The sequence below is a fragment of the Schistocerca cancellata genome, unplaced genomic scaffold, assembly GCF_023864275.1.
Source record: "Schistocerca cancellata isolate TAMUIC-IGC-003103 unplaced genomic scaffold, iqSchCanc2.1 HiC_scaffold_1168, whole genome shotgun sequence".
Classification (NCBI taxonomy): domain Eukaryota; kingdom Metazoa; phylum Arthropoda; class Insecta; order Orthoptera; family Acrididae; genus Schistocerca; species Schistocerca cancellata.
In genome coordinates, this window is record NW_026047167.1 from 730,248 (window position 1) to 750,602 (window position 20,355).

The 20,355-nt window shown below is 42.1% G+C and overlaps 1 protein-coding gene across 1 annotated transcript in view; it reads right to left on the bottom strand.

The window, feature by feature from the left end:
- The window catches only part of LOC126160949 (uncharacterized), a 292,907-nt gene extending 289,351 nt beyond the window's left edge, over positions 1–3,556 (bottom strand). Inside the window, exon 1 of the mRNA XM_049916942.1 lies at positions 3,400–3,556. Coding sequence (XP_049772899.1) covers positions 3,400–3,478 — 79 coding nt within the window. The 5' untranslated portion in view covers positions 3,479–3,556. The remainder of the gene's footprint in view (positions 1–3,399) is intronic.
- Positions 3,557–20,355: the final 16,799 nt, after the last annotated feature.

Consider the following 20,355-nt stretch of genomic DNA (forward strand, 5'->3'; position numbering starts at 1 on the left):
TAGGCAAGAGCTTTCAAATGCCCCCATAAATGAAAGTCAAGAAGGTTGAGGCCACGAGAGCGTGGAGGCCATGGAATTGGTCTGCCTCTACCAATCCATCGGTCACCATATCTGTTGTTGAGAAGCGTACGAACACTTCGACTGAAACGTGCAGGAGCACCATCGTGCATGAACCACATGTTGCGTCGTACTTGTAAAGGCACATGTTCTAGCGGCACAGGTAGAGTATCCAGTATGAAATCATGATAACGTGCTCCATTGAGCGTAGGTGGAAGAACATGGGGCCCAATCAAGACATCACCAACAATGCCTGCCCAAACGGTCACAGAAAATCTGTGTTGATGACGTGATTGCAGAACTGCGTGCGGATTCTCGTCAGCCCACACATGTTGATTGTGAAAATTTACAATTTGATCACGTTGGAATGAAGCCTCATCCGTAAAGAGAACATTTGCGCTGAAATGAGGATTGACACATTGTTGGATGAACCATTCGCAGAAGTGTACCCGTGGAGGCCAATCAGCTGCTGATAGTGCCTGCACACGCTGTACATGGTACGGAAACAACTGGTTCTCCCGTAGCACTGTTCATACAGTGACGTGTTCAACGTTACCTTGTACAGCAGCAACTTCTCTCACGCTGACATTTGGGTTATCCTCAACTGCACGAAGAATTGCCTCGTCCATTACAGGTGTCCTCGTCTTTCTAGGTCTTCCCCAGTCGCGAGTCATAGGCTGGAATGTTCCGTGCTCCCTAAGACGCCGATCAATTGCTTCGAACGTCTTCCTGTTGGGACACCTTCGTTCTGGAAATCTGTCTCGATATAACCGTACCGCGCCACGGCTATTGCCCCGTGCTAATCCATACATCAAATGGGCATCTGCCAACTCCGCATCTGTAAACATTGCACTGACTGAAAAACCACGTTCGTGATGAACACTATTCCCTTGATGCTACGTACTGATGTGCTTGATGCTAGTGCTGTAGAGCAATGAGACGCATGTCAACACAAGCACCGAAGTCAACATTACCTTCCTGCAATTGGGCCAAATGGCGGTGAATCGAGGAAGTACAGTACATACTGACGAAACTAAAATGAGCTCTAACACGGAAATTAAGCGTTTCCGGACACATGTCCACATAACATCTTTTCTTTATTTGTGTGTCAGGAATGTTTCCTGAAAGTTTGGCCGTACCTTTTTGTAACACCCTATATAACAGAGACACTGCACAACACTATAGTTTTTTGGAAGTGAGAAACTAAACATAAGCGAGCAAAAGCTACGTTTTTTCGGTCGGAGGAAACGAAAACCTCTGTGAGACTGCTTGAATTTGCACGTGAGACGACCTGATTGGCTAACTACAATGCTAATTAACTGGAAAACGGCGAAACGCATCGAATTTTCTCTTAATAATTATTTCTCAGAACAACCTCCTCTGAAACACCCTTTCAAAATTTTCAAACTGTTTCTGACCATCATACATATATAAAATAGATGTATGTGTGTGTGTTCCATATCCATAAACCACTGGATTGATTTCAGCCTAACTTGGTACACATAATACTGTTGTCTGGAAACAAATACTGCGGGGTATGAAACACCTCGCTCCACTAGGGGTGAGAACGAAAAGGACTGGTAATGCTTGACATCTAGGCTGAATTAATGACTGGTGTGTTGTGTGGATAGCGTCAGAATGGGTTCCAGAGGCTATACATGCCGACGGGCATAGCTGAGCTGAGAGATGGAGGAGGTGAATAGGAGGAGGAAGGATAAGGAGGTGGACAGAGAAAGATTGTGGAAGAGATGGAGAGATTGAGGGGTGAGAGGGAGATGGCCAGAGAGAAGGGAGAGGAAGTGATAGACAGACAGAAGAGGGAGGGGATGCACAGAGATGGGGAGATGTAAAGGTGGGCAGAGAGAATGGGTGGAAGGAGATAGGCAGAGAGACAGGGAGGAGAAGATGGACTAATAGAAGCCTGGAAAAACAAATAACCGTACAAAGCCGAGTTCTCTGTTGGTAAATAAATAAACTAAATGTGCCAAACTCCAGTGTGCTTTGTAATCCATATTAAACTGTCTCTAAGAATAAGGTGTTTATTCTTAATTTTCATGTTGCCTGTTCTTCTGGGGTTAATGTTGTGTAGTGAACCATATAAACTCAAGGCATGAGTGCGTCAGGGCACCACATGGCCTCAAAGCTCTATCAATTTCGTAAGAATGGCTCTGAGCACTATGGGATTTAACATCTGAGGTCATCAGTCCCCTAGAACTTAGAACTACTTAAACCTAACTAACCTAAGAACATCACAAACATCCATGCCCGAGGCAGGATTCGAACCTGCGACCGTAGCGGTCGCACGGTTCCAGACTGTAGCGCCTAGAACCGCTCGGCCACCACGGCTGGCAATTTCGTAAGAAAATGGCAGCAGCTTTCTGCACTTTCGCCATTTCCACAGTGACGTTTCGGAGCTTTGCGTAGAAGTTTTGTCCGCATGCAGTCTACATAAATTCACATCACGCAATAACTTTAATTCCTGATATCTACGACACCTTCATGTTGTGTATGCCGTGCACACTCCTGCTTTTTAACACAACAGTTGTGTCCACAGGGATGTAAAGATACGTTACTGGTTGGACGACTAGTTAGGCACGCTATCGCATCTCGACTAGCCCGCTAAATCATCCGATCATATTCTCACAGAAGATGTCTAGGACAGGCATGTGAAACGTGGCAGTCAACATCCCAGAAATTCGGAAGCTCCGTGGGATCTAGCGAGTGACTCCAGCTGGAGACGGTCGTTCTGGACAAACCTGTCAACTCCCTGCGTCGTCGAACGCAGGCCTTCATCAGTGGTACGGGCAGTGTGCTGTGCTGCGGTATTGGGGCGATCGCTACTCGAAGGTCACTAATATTTTGTCTGATGTCCTGAACTGACATCAATAGAAGTTTGTCCTCAAGATTAGTGTTGATTATGAAACATAATGCGTGCTTTATCAGTAGACATTGCTCTTTTCCTCTCGTGTGCTTATTAGTTAGTTCTAAGTTATTGTTTCTTATATTCTTTGGTTAGGAGAGAGTCGTCAGCTTCGACACAACCTCCAGTCACCTGCGTGAGATTTTCTTGACAGTATACATTAACGAGCACATCACACTTTATGTGACATTAAGAGACTTGCTCAAACATTCTCGAGTTATCAGGCGAGACCTGCCGTCATGTTGTCGCAACATTTGGGCAATTTTCTCACTCGCCATGCTCAACTGAAGCGACCAATAGGAAACTCATCGAAAGCTGCATCAAGACAACGGCACAGCTTGGCTCACAACTCGAGAAGACTTTATCACAGGAATTCGCCGAGAGGGCCTGCAACCAAAGGAACATACAAATGTGATACTCACCACTTTTATTCAGGTGCCGCTGACGAAAATTCCAGTCGTGCTGGTCGGCACATCCTCTCCTGGCACTTACAGCTTTCATGATTTGGCGAAGAGCGCGTAGTAACTGCGAGAGAACAGGACGCCTCAGGTGATCCGTTGCCAGTGTTTCTTCGTTCCAATCCGTATCGTCCAACCTTTCAAAATAAAATGGAGAGTGACTTGCTGTAGCAAATGTTAATCTAAAACAAACATTTTGACGAGTGGACTCGATACAGCTGTCAGAATTGGAACAAATACATGTTTGCCATCAGATGTACAAATTTATCAGATTTTTTCTTTATCCTCTGCCGGTTTCGGTCGTAGCGACCATCTTCACAGGAAGACTATGTCAACAAAACAAACGAACAATGTGTACGCAAGATAAAAGAAATGAGTTGTCAAGTTGAACAACCTAAACATGAGGAAGTACTTATGAAAGAGCTGTACCTAAAATGGATATTCAGTTCAACTTTCCACAGGATAAACTGAAAACCACTACTCTTCAAATGCCTACAGAACGACATATAACAGTCCATGATCAGAATATCAACCGTGATTGAGTTCACTATAATAAAACGAATCGATCATTAACATACCAACGCAAGGACACCTCTGTTTATATAAGTACCTCAAAGAACTTTTATACCAGAAATCTAGATACCTTATAATACTCGGTTTGTGTTATACACAAAGATATATATTCACAAGCTGCGACATCGTCGCGAAAAACACAGTGACCCGTATATTGAATAAGTTTCCTTCAATTTCCGTCTATGGTCACAATTTTTTTTCTGTTTAACAGATTACCGGTTTCGGTCTTTAATGACCATCATCAGATCTGCAGCAAAAATGGGACAAATATAAATACACTCGCAAACTGTATACAGCTTAAGAACAATACGTAGAGCATATTGAAAAGTAGTGCTGACAAAATTTACATTTGTGCCCTTTAAATGTAAAGAGGCATACCTGTCTCATAAAATCAAAGTCCTAATGCACTGCAGCCATAGTGGCATAGTCAACTATTAAATGTGGAATCAGCACCTGCATCGTCAAATACATACAAATCACATCACATGCACAAGTCATGTTGTCAGTAAAACTACTGTTTAAAACTAGCTGCCGTACAGTAGCTGCCAGATGTTTGTGTAGTAAGTTGAACAGATGTCGCTAATGTCAGCATACACTGTTTTTCAATAATTAATTGAAACAGCGAAAATAAAAGGGGGGGATAGCACAGTTAAAATCTGTAATAAGCTCATAAAGTATAAAAAGTGTTACAGTACTAAAAAGCAATAAAAAGAACACGACAAAAGTAATATTGTTAAAAAGACGAAGAGTTAAAAACAGTGGTTGACATGTGCTCTAGGGCCAATATTCTGGGCAATAACATAAATATTAAACACCGTTGATATTGCACCGAGTAATATAAACAACATAAAACAAATCGCTAAATGAGTCATAAATGAAAGGAAATATAGTTCTGCACATAATCAGCGCCCCCTGTTAGCGCTAACTCTAGAATTCCGCACAGGCGGGAAGTGGTTGGAGGAACGTGACCGGCAGAGGGCTCCTCGTGCCCTGAGGTACTTTGTTGCAAGCAGAGTATGATGAAATACCACAACAGTGGATGATTTACATCATCTGAGTAGTGCAGTCAATGAAATGAATAAAGAAGGAACAAGAACCTACTAGAGTCATGCGTAAAACGTATGGAAACAAAGTAAATGTGTGATATACTCAATACTAGGAGAACTTACGAACACACTATAAATAACAGAGGCGTGGAGTGACTAGGGTAAAACATTGTCAAATAAAGCAAAGTAGGCATTGGGCACAAAATCGCTCTGCCAGTTAAGCAGTTTATCCGGTTCTCTATTTTTTGCTCTATAAATTTCAAGTTTCTCCAGCAAATTAAGAGTAAGGCCCTTTTTCCACCCTGTGAAGAATACGCATACAGCTCTCAATGCTCCCTATGGAATTACCAGTATCAGACAAATGCTGTCCCAAAGCCGTTTTGTTTCGTGGCTGTGAGTGTTCATTGAACCACAATTTAAAAGAGCGACCTGTTTGACCTATATAATATTTGTCACAGTTACTGCAGTCGATCCTATATACTCCAGAGCCATCAAATTTATCATAGTTCCCTTTCAACTTATGTTTAATTCGTATTTTTATAGTGTTATTGACCTGAAAGCCACATCTGACATCAGACGTTTTTAAACGTTTTTCTATTTGCAGGGACATTTTGCCGTTAAATTTCATGGGAATAGTTTTTATTCTATCTTTGCCGGTTCTCTTTTGTGTGTGTGTGTGTGTGTGCCTGCTGTTTGTTAAACGTTTCTTTAGTTTTACTGACAACATGACTTGTGCATGTGATGTGATTTGTATGTATTTGACGATGCTGGTGCTGATTCCGCATTTAATAGTTAACTATGCCACTGTGGCTGCAGTGAATTAGGACTTTATTTTTATGAGACAGGTATGCCTCTTTACATTTAAAGGGCTCAAATGTAAATTTTGTCAGCACTACTTTTCAATATGCTCTATGTATTGTTCTTAAGCTGTATTCAGTTTGCAAGTGTATTTATATTTGTCCCATTTTTGCTGCAGATCTGATGATGGTCATTAAAGACCGAAACCGGTAATCTGTTAAACAGAAAAAAATTGTGACCATAGACGGAAATTAAAGGAAACTTATTAAAAGATATATATGGTCAACCATCAATAAAATACAAACTGTGATGTCTGTCTCTAAAAGAACATAACATTTACAATGCGTCTGGGTTGTTAACAGCATGAAGAAATATAGTAGCCAGAAGAAACGATATACTGAAAAACATCTACTAAAGAACACCTCTTGTATACACTTACCTTCAGTAGGCGCAAAAGAAAAGTATACATCTCTTTACAGTCCAGAATAATATACGTCATCGAAACAGCTCAGTTAACAGTTATTGATGCAATATTATCTAAGGAAACCTTTATGTGAGGGATTCGTTACCAAGTCACATTTAATTTATTAATATAGGACAGCACAACCAACTGGCCGCTGGCGGCTAAGAAACGCCGGGACTGGCGACAGACATGCACCCATTTAAATGCTACCCTACCTATCAACTCCCCCAAGTTCTGGTCAGCCTTCCGTCGCCTTACCGGGACTAAACCCCCCTTCCCCACTACTATCCTCTTCACCATGATGATCACCCCTTCCCTGACTCCCTTAGTAAGGCCAATAACCTTGCCTCTTACCTGTCCGATGTGTTTTCGATCCCCGATGACCCCCAGTTCGATTACTCCGTCTTCCCGGATGTCCGCGATCGAACTGGCACCTCTGTCCCTCCCCTCGCACCTGGTTTCCAGTACTTGGACAACATTGCACACACAGAACTCAATGCCCCTATCACTACACAGGATCTCATTGCTACACTCCGCACAAAACGCAACACCGCTCCTGGTCACGATCGTGTCACCTACCGGCACCTTGTAAGTAGGCTGTTTATGTTTTCTTATTGGCAACGTTACATAGCGCTCTGTATGAAAATCACTGGCTGTGCTGTGTGCAGTCTGTGGCTAGTTTGCATTGTTGTCTGCCATTGTAGTGTTCGGCAGCTGGATGTTAACAGCGCGTAGCGTTGCGCAGTTGGAGGTGAGCCGCCAGCAATGGTGGATGTGGGGAGAGAGATGGCGGAGTTGTGAAATTTGTAAAAATGGATATTATGAACTGCTGTATACATTATGACTGTTAAGGTAAATAAGGTTTGTTCTCTATCAAAATCTTTCATTTGCTAACTATGCCTATCAGTAGTTAGTGCCTTCCGTAGTTTGAATCTTTTATTTAGCTGGCAGTAGTGGCGCTCGCTGTATTGCAGTAGTTCGAGTAATGAAGATTTTTGTGAGGTAAGTCATTTGTGAAACGCATAGGTTAATGTTAGTCAGGGCCATTCTTTTGTAGGGATTTTTGAAAGTCAGATTGCATTGCGCTAAAAATATTGTGTGTCAGTTTAAGCACAGTCTTCTATAATTTTTCTAAGGGGATGTTTCATATGGCGACCCTGCCAGGATACCTCACTGGAATCTTCTGATGTTTTCTTGTAGTTTGTGTATTTAGTGTAGCTTTTGTTTATTGCTAGCACGTAATTATAGAGAGAATTTCCTTGGTAGTTGTGGTTTTTCATTGTTGCACAGTAAAACAGTTGTGGCATGCATGTAGATTTGCACCAAGTATTTCGCAGCTGCGCTTGCAATTAACTAGATATTATTTTCAGTGCTATGTTAATGTGTTCCCCTATTTTTTCTCTTCAAATTGTGTTTTTCTGTGTTGTCGTGTGAAATATTGTGACAATAATGGCGTGTGAAAAACGTAATACTAGGCCCCAAAGTAAACTGAGAAATGACAGTGAAGACGAAAGTAGTGTGTTAGCGCCACCGTGTAATGAATTAACTAATGTTCAACATATTAATTTGGTAATTGTGCATAGGGAAATGGAGCGGGCGGCAAACAATGGCGTAGGCAGTGAAACAATTAGTGAACAGGGAAGCATTATCGATCGATCGCTCGGCAACAGCTCGCCTCAAGAATCCAAAATGATAGGACACAATTTTGCAAATACTGTAGATTCAGGTTTTGCGTCCTCACCGTTCTCTCAAATAAGTCAAGACACATTTTCTGCTTGTCAAAATGTGAATGTTGCCGGTGCAAATGCACTGCCGAAAAGCGTAGAGGAACAGATTCCAGACACTAATGCATTGTTATTACAGTTAATGCAACAAATGCGACAAAGGCTACAAAAGTTAGACACAACGCTTGAACAAAATCAGAAACAAATGGGACAAAATCTCCAGAAGTTAGACACGATGGAACAGAATCTTCAAAAGTTAGACACAATGGAACAACACCAGAGACAAACACAGCAACAGTTAGACACAGTGAAACAAAATCTTAAAAAGTTAGACACAATGGAACAAAATCTTCAAAAGTTAGACACCACACTTGAACAAACACGTGAAGATTTAACTACTGAGTTACATAACATCGAATCGAAATGTCAAAAAGTCTGTAATGACGTAAAAACACAAATTTGTGAGCATTTCCAACCTATTTTTTCGCGTCATGAAAATGCATTACAGAATCACGAAGCAGCCATAAAAGAACTGCAGACTATTATTCATGAAAATCATGAGACCTTGCAAGCTAAAATTGACTCAGTTGCATCTGCCGATTCGGTTACGCAACTTGCAAAAACTGAAGAAAACTTAAAGGACACAGTAGATACGATTTCAACACAAATGGACATTCTGAAACTTGGTTCAGAAAAACACACTGAGGAAATAAGTACACTATCGGAGAAAGTAGCCGAACTTTCGGATCAGTTCACTAACTTATCTACGAAGGTAGATGATAATCTGAATGACACAAAACCAGTAGTCTTTAATGACACAGAAGAGTGCGAACAAATTAGGAAAGTGAAACAAAATCTGAATCAAATTAATACGCAACACCAAAGAGAAATCCGCGAAGTACAAGATCAGCTGACACAGGTAATACAAGAATTACGTATTTCAGAGGACACTCGCGCTCCAATACAGGAAGAGGGACATAGGAATACGGAACAGCCACAAAATAATAACACAGGGCACTTTGGAAATTATGAAAGAAATTGGCAAGGTACACCGAATTTTGAGATGGAACCGCCGAAACAACGTAACAATGACCGACATGCGACTCGCCGACATGATGATTTTGACTATATTTTGTTCATTACTACACGTAAATTCAAAACGTTTAAGAATTCTGCCAACGACATTCATCCACAAGCGTGGCTCCATCCATTCTCTCATTGTTTTCCTCCCAACTGGTCATTGGAGCACAGGTTAGAATTTATGTGTGGCTACCTGGAGAATGAACCAGCTGTAGGAATGCGATCGGTCATTCACGATTGTCACAGTGAAGGAGAATTTTACCATGCGCTCCTCTCAGCATATTGGTGTCAAGCTACACAAGACCGAGTAAAACATAGCATCATAATGATGAAACATTTCGAACAATCTGAATTTTCCAGTCTTGCGAAATATTTTGAAGACATGTTGCATAAGAACCAATATCTTTCAAACACATACAGCCCTTCAGAACTCATCTGCATTTGCTTAATGAAATTGCCTGAACATTTAAGAAATATTATTTTGGTAGGGCGTTGCAAAGACGACATTGAAGCTTTTCAGGGACTCTTACAAGAATTAGAAATTGACACAGACAGTCGTGGGATGCGAAAACAGGAAAACAATCACTACAGGTCACATCCGTCACAATTCCGTGACGATAGAAACAATAACTGGACACAACAATTCTATTCTTACAACGTAAATCGTGACCAAAAGAGACACCACCCGTATAACAACCACTGGCAGAGTAATAGTTACAGAGAGAGATCGCATTTCCGTAGTAATGACTATCACAGAGACAATCAGAGAAACAGACAATATAGGAACCAAAATAATTATTATCACGGGAGACAGAATAACTTGAGACGCAACAGTCCACCGTGCAGTGATAATTCAGGGAGAAATTCTCCACCACTTAACCGACAGGAAAGAAACTATGCAATCTACCGACATGACAACAGACGATGTGATCGTAACGACGGACGTGAATTTCATCAGAACTGGCAGGATTTAAACAGGGCTGGGCCATCTCGGCAAGGCGAATTTGTAGAAGTTAGGTCTCCAAATCCCAGTAACGACGCGCGCCAACAAAGGAACAGACAATGACACGCACCGCAGGCAGCTGCGTGCGCCGGCTGGCTCAGGGAAAAATAGCATACACGCTAACCTTTAAAAAAATTTTAGCATTCCTTACCGACGTATACAACATGATAATTGCTTTGAAGTCGAAACTCTGCGCGCTATATAGAGTAAAGGTTTACACCACATTTCACATGTAAAACCGTTTATTGATAGATAATCTGCTTTTTAACTTTGTCTTTGCCATAAAACGTTTCACTTCACATTACTAGTATGCTTTAGAAACTGTTACCATGCAACAATGTTTGAAGTTAAATATCCAGTCAAGAACCAAGAGAACTTATTTAAACAGAAATTATGAGTGCGTTGTTATAGTGAACAGACGACACAATGTTGTTATTTGTACATTCTTGCTTGTTAGTCGCACGATTACGTAACGACTATAAGACTCACATACTTAGAACATTTAGCAGTACTGCTAATGAGATTCTAATGCAACATTTTGGTTTACTTGAAAATACATTCTGGATTTAAGATACTTTCTGTGAGATACCAGATGAGACAGTGGTTGGTTTATGTGACAGCTACACGATTTTATCACGATGCTACTAATGAGTGACAATTTACAATGTTGCTTTTGCGGTGTTTCTGTTTCATATCTGCACAGTTTTTCTGTATTATTCTGGAAAGTAAAACATGTTTTAGTAGTAACTTTTGTGGTATAGCTACAATGAGGCAGCCTCTTTCGGAGCACAACAATATGTTACAGCACAGTACGTTCTTCATCACAACAATAAGCGTAATAACTAAGATATCTATACGCAAAGCAATTCACTTTTGTTTATCATGAGGTAAGTACATTGACTTCTGCAGAACTTAGCTTTCGGAGGACGATAACTACGACATTTCCACAGAGTTTATCTTACAACAAGACGCAAAGTTTAGCGCTACAGTACACGTATTTGAGTGATTAATTTTATACTTAAATTTATTTTTAAAGATATTTGAAGTACAATGACACAAAGGTTTTCCGTTATACATTTCATTCCATTGCTGTAATCTGTAACACCTGAGGGTATAATTACATTAATCCTCAGGGGGGTACACGCTTACTTTGTGTATCATGTGTTTGGCAAGCACAAGGAGCCCTAGCTAATATGGTATTTGCTTATACAACTTTACACATCAGTACCATATTTCTCTAACACATAATTACACAGCTATCTGATCATTTAACTGAGAGAGACAAACTTTTTTACTACGGCAGTGACACATGTTTACGTAATTACACCGTTGGATAACTTCACACTTACAAAATTGTATTTTGTCTGTACTTTGTGAACTGTTCATATTTTTTTGGACCCATTGTGATATGAGAGCTTTCAATGATATATTTGGTATGAGATCACGATTTTTAAAGTATGTTTGAGGCAGATGACACTTTTGACATGAGCAGAGAATTTTTTTTAGGTATTGAAATTATTGGAGGAAGCTACGACGATTTTGAGAGTTGACTGAAGTGTTATGATGTTATTATTACAATGACTATGTGTATTATGCTATTGCGGTATGTTTATGATCAATAAGCTGATGCTATATGAGTTATTTGATTATGCTACGTATGTTATGATGAAATATTGAAGAAGTGTCGACGAATAAGGTAAGGAATAATGAGTAGTGGTTAGGGACTCTGGTTTGGGAAAAAGGTTGTTGGAAACAAAGAATCGTACTTTAAGAGTTATGAAATGTATGTAAATGCGTGAATGTATTACAATGCTGACGAAAATTTTTTGGGCACTGTCATATCAATAGGATTTTGTTTCTACAGATTTGTAACCCAAATTCTTGACCTGTGAAATATTTTTATATGAGACTGTCACTGTAGCGGAAACTGCCGTCGTAAATATTTCAGCAAGAAAGGTAAGTGGCCTTGGTGTAATGCGTTTTGGGCGCCCAGCTGAGAGGTAAATGTCTGACAAAAGAAAGCCATTAGGTGCAAAAAAAAAAAAAAAAAGAAAGATGAGGCCATTATCCTCGCTATTGACATTTCCTTGTTGAAAGCATACTGTGGAGCTCTTAATTTATGATATTTACTAAAATGCCTAATATCATGTTTCTAGCTGCAGCAGCATTGGTTAAAATAAAATTTAATACATGTACTAATATAAATATTTTATGCCTACAGATCCAGTAAATAATTTTATGATCTATTCAAAAAACGAAGGAGCATAAAAAGACGTTTCCCTTCACAGGAATTGCATACGGAATTTTCTTTTCAACTACTTGGTAATATTTTTCGTAGAATAAGTTGTGGTGCACCACTTTAATTACATAGACATTAAGATGTGAATATACATTTCCCTTGTCTGCATTATTGTCTTTAGTGTAATGTTTTTTTCTGCTTGAGCTATGTCATGTTTAGATATAAGTTATTTCTGCTGCTGTTTGCCAGGCATAGTGTTACTGAATTTGAGTTTGTGTTACTCTTCTAAGCCAGTTTACTACTGATTTATTTTTCTTGTTTGCTGCACAGTGCCTTATATTAGTTGTAATATTGTTGCTTACTTTGCCAATTTGCATTTTTTTGTCACTGCAGTTTGCGTTAATTGTTTTGTGCTGCTGCATTGCCTCGTCCCTTAGTTTAGCATCTGAGCTCAGTAGATTTAAGTTAGCTTAAGAGGGGGTAGCCTATAAGAAAATGAGTTGCGATGAATTTGAAGAAAGGCACTGAGAGGTTAAACGAGAAAAATACAGAAGGCATGTTTGGATAGGATTTTTTTGGTGGAAGCAAAGGTTGAAATAAGACAAACGATCTATGGAATTAAGTTTTGGGTTGGACTGCAGTACCAAATGTTACACTGAAAACAAACCCTGTCCTTTCCTTTTGTGTTATCCCACTATGTTTTTGTGTACCCTTGTGTATTTTTTTTCTTCCTGTCTCTGTGTAGTTTCATAGAATTTTTTCTTCTTTTAATATTAAGCTACATTCACTATGATGAGGAATACTGTTCTCCTCAAATATAATTGGCATTAATAATATGTTATTTAACTTGTAAAGATGTTTAGACATTATTTATTCTGTTTTGTTTTAATGCTCATGTGTGAAGTTGATGTTTCAATAATTATTCTGATCTTTTATATATTTATTTATGTCATAATTCCTGTAACACTGATGTATATGTCTATTTCTATTCTTTTGTAAAGCCTGTTTTACTACAAATGTTATCTGTATTGTTATGTTCTTTAATGATGTATTTTGTACCTTTGTTACTGTATTCTTATGTTATAAAATTGTAATTGACACCAGTTCATCAAATTAAGTAACTTGTAAGTTACATTTCACTGCACACGTTTCTGTTGGTCATAGTATATGGACAATATGTGAGAAGTAGGGACTGATAGTGTTTGCACATGTGTTAATAATTCAGCAAGGGACTGGATAACAGCATTGCTGGTTCTAAGGACAATTCCACAAACTTTGTGAGTGCACAAGTGGTGGTTATGGACTTGCTATATTATCCGCAAGACTCTTCGATGGTGATTGTGCACCTGCACAGTCACAACAGATGGCTGCTGGCCATCTCCACAAGGACTACAGTGGGTCAGCATCTTTGATGGCATACACATAATGGTACCATTATCTTTACAAGGACTACAGTGGGTCTGCACCTCTGGTGGCCCACCAATATCACAATCTCTACCAGGACTACAGTGGGGTCTACTCTGTGATGACCTACCTACCAATATTCTTCATAACTTCGACTGACTCTGCTGTGGGTTTGCTCTGTTGTGGCCCATTACCTGTCTGCATGTCAAGAGTCAGCACTGTCTTTCCGTTGGAAGGGCAACACTACTTCTTCAAGACTGCATGGAAATCGACTACTTCTGTGTGCAATTTTTTTAGTAATGAGACTTTGTAAAAACAAAAACTGTAATTACTACTATGATGAATGATCAGGACAGTCTTTATGGACTGTGAGAAAATTTTAGCTTTTGACCAACATTGTATCAATAAGTGTGTGCATTTGATTTCTTTGTTACTGTAATTATGAAAAATTTTATCAAATCATTATTGGCCACTGCCCAAAACAATTTGTAAAATTTTTTGTTGGGAGCAGGGGGGCTATGTAAGTAGGCTGTTTATGTTTTCTTATTGGCAACGTTACATAGCGCTCTGTATGAAAATCACTGGCTGTGCTGTGTGCAGTCTGTGGCTAGTTTGCATTGTTGTCTGCCATTGTAGTGTTGGGCAGCTGGATGTTAACAGCGCGTAGCGTTGCGCAGTTGGAGGTGAGCCGCCAGCAATGGTGGATGTGGGGAGAGAGATGGCGGAGTTGTGAAATTTGTAAAAATGGATATTATGAACTGCTGTATACATTATGACTGTTAAGGTAAATACATTGTTTGTTCTCTATCAAAATCTTTCATTTGCTAACTATGCCTATCAGTAGTTAGTGCCTTCCGTAGTTTGAATCTTTTATTTAGCTGGCAGTAGTGGCGCTCGCTGTATTGCAGTAGTTCGAGTAATCAAGATTTTTGTGAGGTAAGTGATTTGTGAAAGGTATAGGTTAATGTTAGTCAGGGCCATTTTTTTGTAGGGATTTTTGAAAGTCAGATTGCGTTGCGCTAAAAATATTGTGTGTCAGTTTAAGCACAGTCTTCTATAATTTTTCGAAGGGGATGTTTCAACCTTCGTGAAGCTCCTGTCTCTTTGCTCTCCACCCTGGCCAGGCTCTACAATGTAGTCCTGTCCACTGGTTACTACCCCGACCTGTTGAAAACCTCCCTTATCCTAATGTTCCTTAAACTTGGTAAACCGCCGTCCGCTGTCTCCTCCTACCGTTCCATCAGCCTTACCTCGGTCTGCAGCAAGGTTCTGGAATCTATCCTCACCCGACGCATCCACCAGCATCTCCGCCAGCACCATCTCCTTCCCGTTACCCAGTGTGGCTTTCGGCCGTCCTTCTCTTCCGACGACCTTCTCCTTCACCTCACTCATCTCCTTTCTGACCAGCTTAATTCCCGTCGCTCCGCAATCTTCCTCTCCCTGGACCTCGAACGAGCTTATGACCGCGTATGGCATTCCGATCTCCTCTTCAAGCTCCAAACCTTCGCCCTTCCCATTAACTATGTCTGTCTGATCGGCTCCTTTCCCTCCCGCCGTCGTTCCTCTGTCACCATCCATAACACAGATTCCTACATCTTCTCCCCTCCGCCGGTGTGCCCCAAGGCTCCGTCCTCTCCCCCCTTCTGTACCCCCGTCCACCTTCTCCAGTTTGCCGATGACACCGCCTTCCTTGCCCTTGCCCCCACCTTGCAGCGCTCCCAACACCTTCTCCAATACCTTCTTGACCGGTTCACCGCTTGGTGCAACCAGTGGTTGCTCAAGGTCAATCCCTCCAAATCCCAGGCGATCATTGTAGGCAAAACCACCCCTTCCTTCCGCCTCCTTGATTTCTATCTCACCATCTATGGCCGTCCTATCGCCCTCACTCCCACCCTTAAGTACCTTGGCGTCACCCTCGACCGTCGCCTCTCCTGGACTCCCCATCTCCGGACAATCCAAGCCAAGGCACGCTCCCGACTCCATGTCCTCAAGCTCCTTTCCGGCTGTACATGGGGTCAGGACCCCTCCACCATCCTCCACACCTATAAATCCCTCATCCGCCCTATCCTTTGTTACGCCCATCTGGCCTGGATCTCTGCCCCCCTACCTTTTATAAATCCCTCCAAATCCTTGAACGCCATGCTCTCCGCCACGCCCATCGCATCTGTCTCCCCTCCCCCACACGGATTCTGTACGATCTCATCCCCTTCCCCCACCTCCTCCTTTTCCTTGAAAGGATACGGATCCTGTACACCTCCTGCAAACTCGATCCTCCTCATCCACTTGTCTCACCCATCTTCTCCCACCCCCACCTGCTGCCGCACCTGTATTCCCACGTCCCACCTGGTCTTCATCTCTCCACCCTCCTTACCCTCTCCCAAGGTGGCTTTCGCAAGCTCCCCCTCCCTGATGATGTCCTCCTCCCCTCCATCTACCCCTATTATCAATTTTGATCCTCCCCCCACTTCCTGTGTGCTTTCCTTTCGGCACCCTCCCTCCCTTCTCTTTCCTTTTTCTCCATCTCCCTCCCTCCGCCCCTCTTCCCCCAGGCTTCCCCTCACCCTTCCTCCCTCCCCCTCTCTCCCCTGCCCATGGCATCTCTGCTCTCCCCTCTCCCTCTCCAACCCCCCCCCTCCTCCTCTCTTGGCAGGTCCCCGGACTCGTACACGGTTAGTGAACATTCACGCACCGGAGATCAACGCCTTGTGTTCTGTGTGTGCCATCGTTTTGTGCTTAAGTGGTTCAGTGTTATTCGTTTTGTGCACCTACGTTCACATGTGACAATTTTCGTCTCTGTATGTGTCCAAGTGTCTGAACAATTTTATCTTGGACTCTACGCCCGTGAACGGCACCTTGTATTTTAAAAAGTGTTTGTGTCCGTTTATATGTCCACCATCTTATTATCTCTAATTGTCTTCATTTGTATCTTTGTGTTTCTCTGAGGCCAAAGAGCGGCGTAGTAAGCTGCTGCAGGCCTGCCTGTAAACGGGTTTCAAAATAACAATAAAGAAAAAAAACTGGCCGCTGTTGAAACGAGTACATGACAGTAGTTATTTATATATTGGGAATCAAGATGTTTCATATTTTAAATATCATCTCCTAGTAATCGATTTGTGTTACAGAAAAGACAAAATATTGTCACATTAATAAAAATAAGTTGAGGAAATTAAATCAGCCCTCTCGCTGAATATGAGAAATTTTATCTATAAATGTATTTAAAAAACAAATGTGTAAAAATTATATGAAATATATAAATTACATCTATCTCTTAAAGAACGTGTAATATTAGCACTGCACTTAATCTAGACCTCTAACATCACACATCCTAGATCTTAAGCACTGCCTAATTAGACCTCAAGCACGACATAATCGAGACCTTGCCTCTGCACAGTCTTGCTCCAGGCATCTCGTGACTCAGAATTGGGGAAATTTCTCAGTTAGATATCGGCGATCACACTGTGTGGATATCAAGTAGTACAAGTACTTCAACTTCATGCTGAGCTGTGCTCTCCTTGCTCTGGCGCATCGCCAGTGGGGGGGGGGTCTCAGTTCTTAGCGTGCGATCGCTGGCGGCTTTTGGGGAGACGGGCCGCACTGGGCAGGGCGCGGGCAGTTTGTGGCAGGCGGCCCGCGTGGACGGCCGCGTTTCGCGAGCGGGACCGATAGTGCGGCGAGCTGTCTAGAGGTGGGGAGCCACGCGCTGTCGCTGTTTGTGTTGCACCTCATCCAAAAGGGCGGCGAGGCGATGCGCCTGGAGCCGTGATGTTCTGCCGTTTGTTTTATCGAGTTCCAGGCTTCTTGTGGTAAAATTGATCATTCCTTGTGCATTGTACGCCCCCCCCCCCCCCCCCGTCCCTTAAATACGACGTGGTGGTTTAAACTGTGGCCTTTGGTCTGTGAAACTGTAGCCGTTGGTATTCAAAGCTGCCTCACGAGACTACTCTTGCTTGCTAGTATGTGCCGGTTGTTTGCCACTTATTTTGCTGCCCGTAAAGTTGCACCGGTGAGATTGCCTCCTAGTAGAGCGACGCTCACTGTTTGACAGTTTGAATCTGCCTGTAGTCGCGTGTGTGTGTTCACCGTTAAATGGTAGATTGTCAACTTGATTTGCAAGTTTGCATCTTGCGGCTTCGTGTCGTGGCTTTCTTGTCGTGTTCCCCGAATTTTCCTGTTGTTGTTAACGTGTAGCGTTGAATGACGGTTTGTTTAAAGGGAAACAACAAGAGGAGCCTCTCAACAGAGCGACGTTGAGTGTTCAGTCAGCGTACAGTTGAAATTTTTGTTATAACCCAATACGTCCGTGATTATTAATTACTTGGCAAGATTACTACCTTTCGACAGAGCTCCGTTGATATTTCCTGTTGTTATTAACGTGCGCCGTTGAATCATACTTTGTTTAACGGCAAGCCGCGAGAAGAGCCTTTCGACAGAGAGCCGTTGAGTGCTTAATCACAGTACAGTTCAATATACTGTTATTATCAATGTTTTGCAGACTCTAGCAGTTGTACTCTGGGCTTGTGTGACTTGGTTGATTACATAGTTTTAGTTTTTTAAAATAGATATATATGTAGCTGTTTAAGCCCCCTTTATGTATGTGTATGTTGGCTTGCAGCAGGTTGGCGACTGATTATTAGCGTTGGCAGCAAGATAACGTAGTTATATATAGATATTGCTGTTTAAACTTTCTTATTTTTAATGTATGTATATGCTGGGTCGCAGCAGGTCTGGTGACTAAGTATTACTGTTGTCAGTAACACCCGCTACTTGTTACTTCAACGATTATGTTATTGTAGTCCTTTATCTATGTCTGTTAATATTTAAAAGGGTAAAATAATTCTGGCCATTTGATAGTCTTACCCTCAGCAGATTTACCAGGTATCTTACGGTCATCTTCTGTAGTATTCTGGGCTTCTTGCTTGGTTGATTAGATTTTTCTAGTTTTAAGTACATACATTTTTCGCAACAGGTCTGAGAACTGACCTCTCATTATTGAGAATTGTGCCCCAGTTGTTGGTTTGATTGTGTAGTGACCATAATTTCGGTATATCCATTTATATCCATTCTTCCGACTTAAGGTTTGGGAACACAAGAAACGTCTGTATTTATGATCATTGCAGGGCCGACATTGGTTTCCGATGTTCTGCACCCAGCCGTGATCCTGTACCCTGTACCTTGGCCGCGCATTTGGGTTGAGAGAGTTGCCTATTCTGAGGCACGCCACTCGCTATCTCTGTCGGAGGCTGTATTGCTCGATCCCCCGCAACTTAGCCTAGCCCTCCCACTCCCACTAATACTTAACGACAAATCCAGACTTGAGTAGGACCATATCAGTAGTAGCAGAGCGTGGTTATTTCCGGGTTACGAGCAGAGTGTGTCGGGTTTCATACGAGCATAGCCACCAGGAGCTGTCCATAGTTGTCATACTTAAAAACTGACCATCTGCGTTATGACCTAACCATTCGTCAACAGTCAACCCACGGGACTGTACCTGAGTTAGTAAATAGGTTGTGGGTTACATTACACGAGCCAATTGTTATTTCTCCTGACATTCTGCGGAAGGTTGACCAAGTTATACCTTTGAGTGAGCAGGCTGTTGACCAGCTCGAGCAGAACTTGAATTTTGTTGGAGAGTACTCTAGTCATTCCGAAAGAAAGGGCAAGAATTTAGGCCCAATTTTGCCATTGGCAGGCCAGAGCAGGTGATCTTATCTCCATGCAAACCGATAAACGGTCCAAGGAAGAGATAGACGAGTTAGCGAGCAGAATTACTGTTACAAGCCAAAGCCAGTACTGTTGCAATAGAGGCAGAATTCGAAGTTATGCATTACCAAACACTCCAGCCAGGCAGTCCCAAACAGCAAGGTGCTGGCATATTGGAGGGAGAGGTGACGGTACAGTTTGCCAGATTGCCGAGCCCACTCATGCATTTGCTCCGAGATGTCACACAGCTCGCCATTGCCAGTATTGACCAAATTCAACATTTTCTCTGGTTGGTCGTGCGTCTCCAGCTGCATGCTGAGACGTTGGGGTTGCTGGAAGCTACCATTCTGCATATGTTGTATCCGCTCAATGTGAGGACCCTGTCTACGATCTTATTGGAATTACTGCAAGAACGACCTACCCTCGCCTACCTCCAACGGACTATGATTACGTCTAAGCTTTCACCTAGAGCCCGCAACGAATTGGCGCGTTGAGGTACCACCTGAGCCGTTAGTGCAATATATCGACCGAGTTCGTACTGCTGAACGAGCCTTAAGTATGGAGGTTGCTGAACAGCGGAGTGTGGAGGTTATTCTGCAGGGGATGAGACCTGAGGATCGATCAAGGGCGTAGTTCGCTGGGAAGCCTACTTCCTACTACCTACTCCCAGTTACCTGAGTTGGCTACCTTTATAGAGGTCCTTCGGGTCGCTGTTGAGCAGAGAGGCCTGAATTTTCGTTTGAGCTAGCACAATTGCCCCATCGGTCGTTAACTGGAGGTCTTTCAGGTGCGGTTCAAAATGGTTCAAATGGCTCTAAGCACTATGGGACTTAACATCTGAGGTCATCAGTCCCCTAGACTTAGAGTTACTCAAACCTAATGACATCACA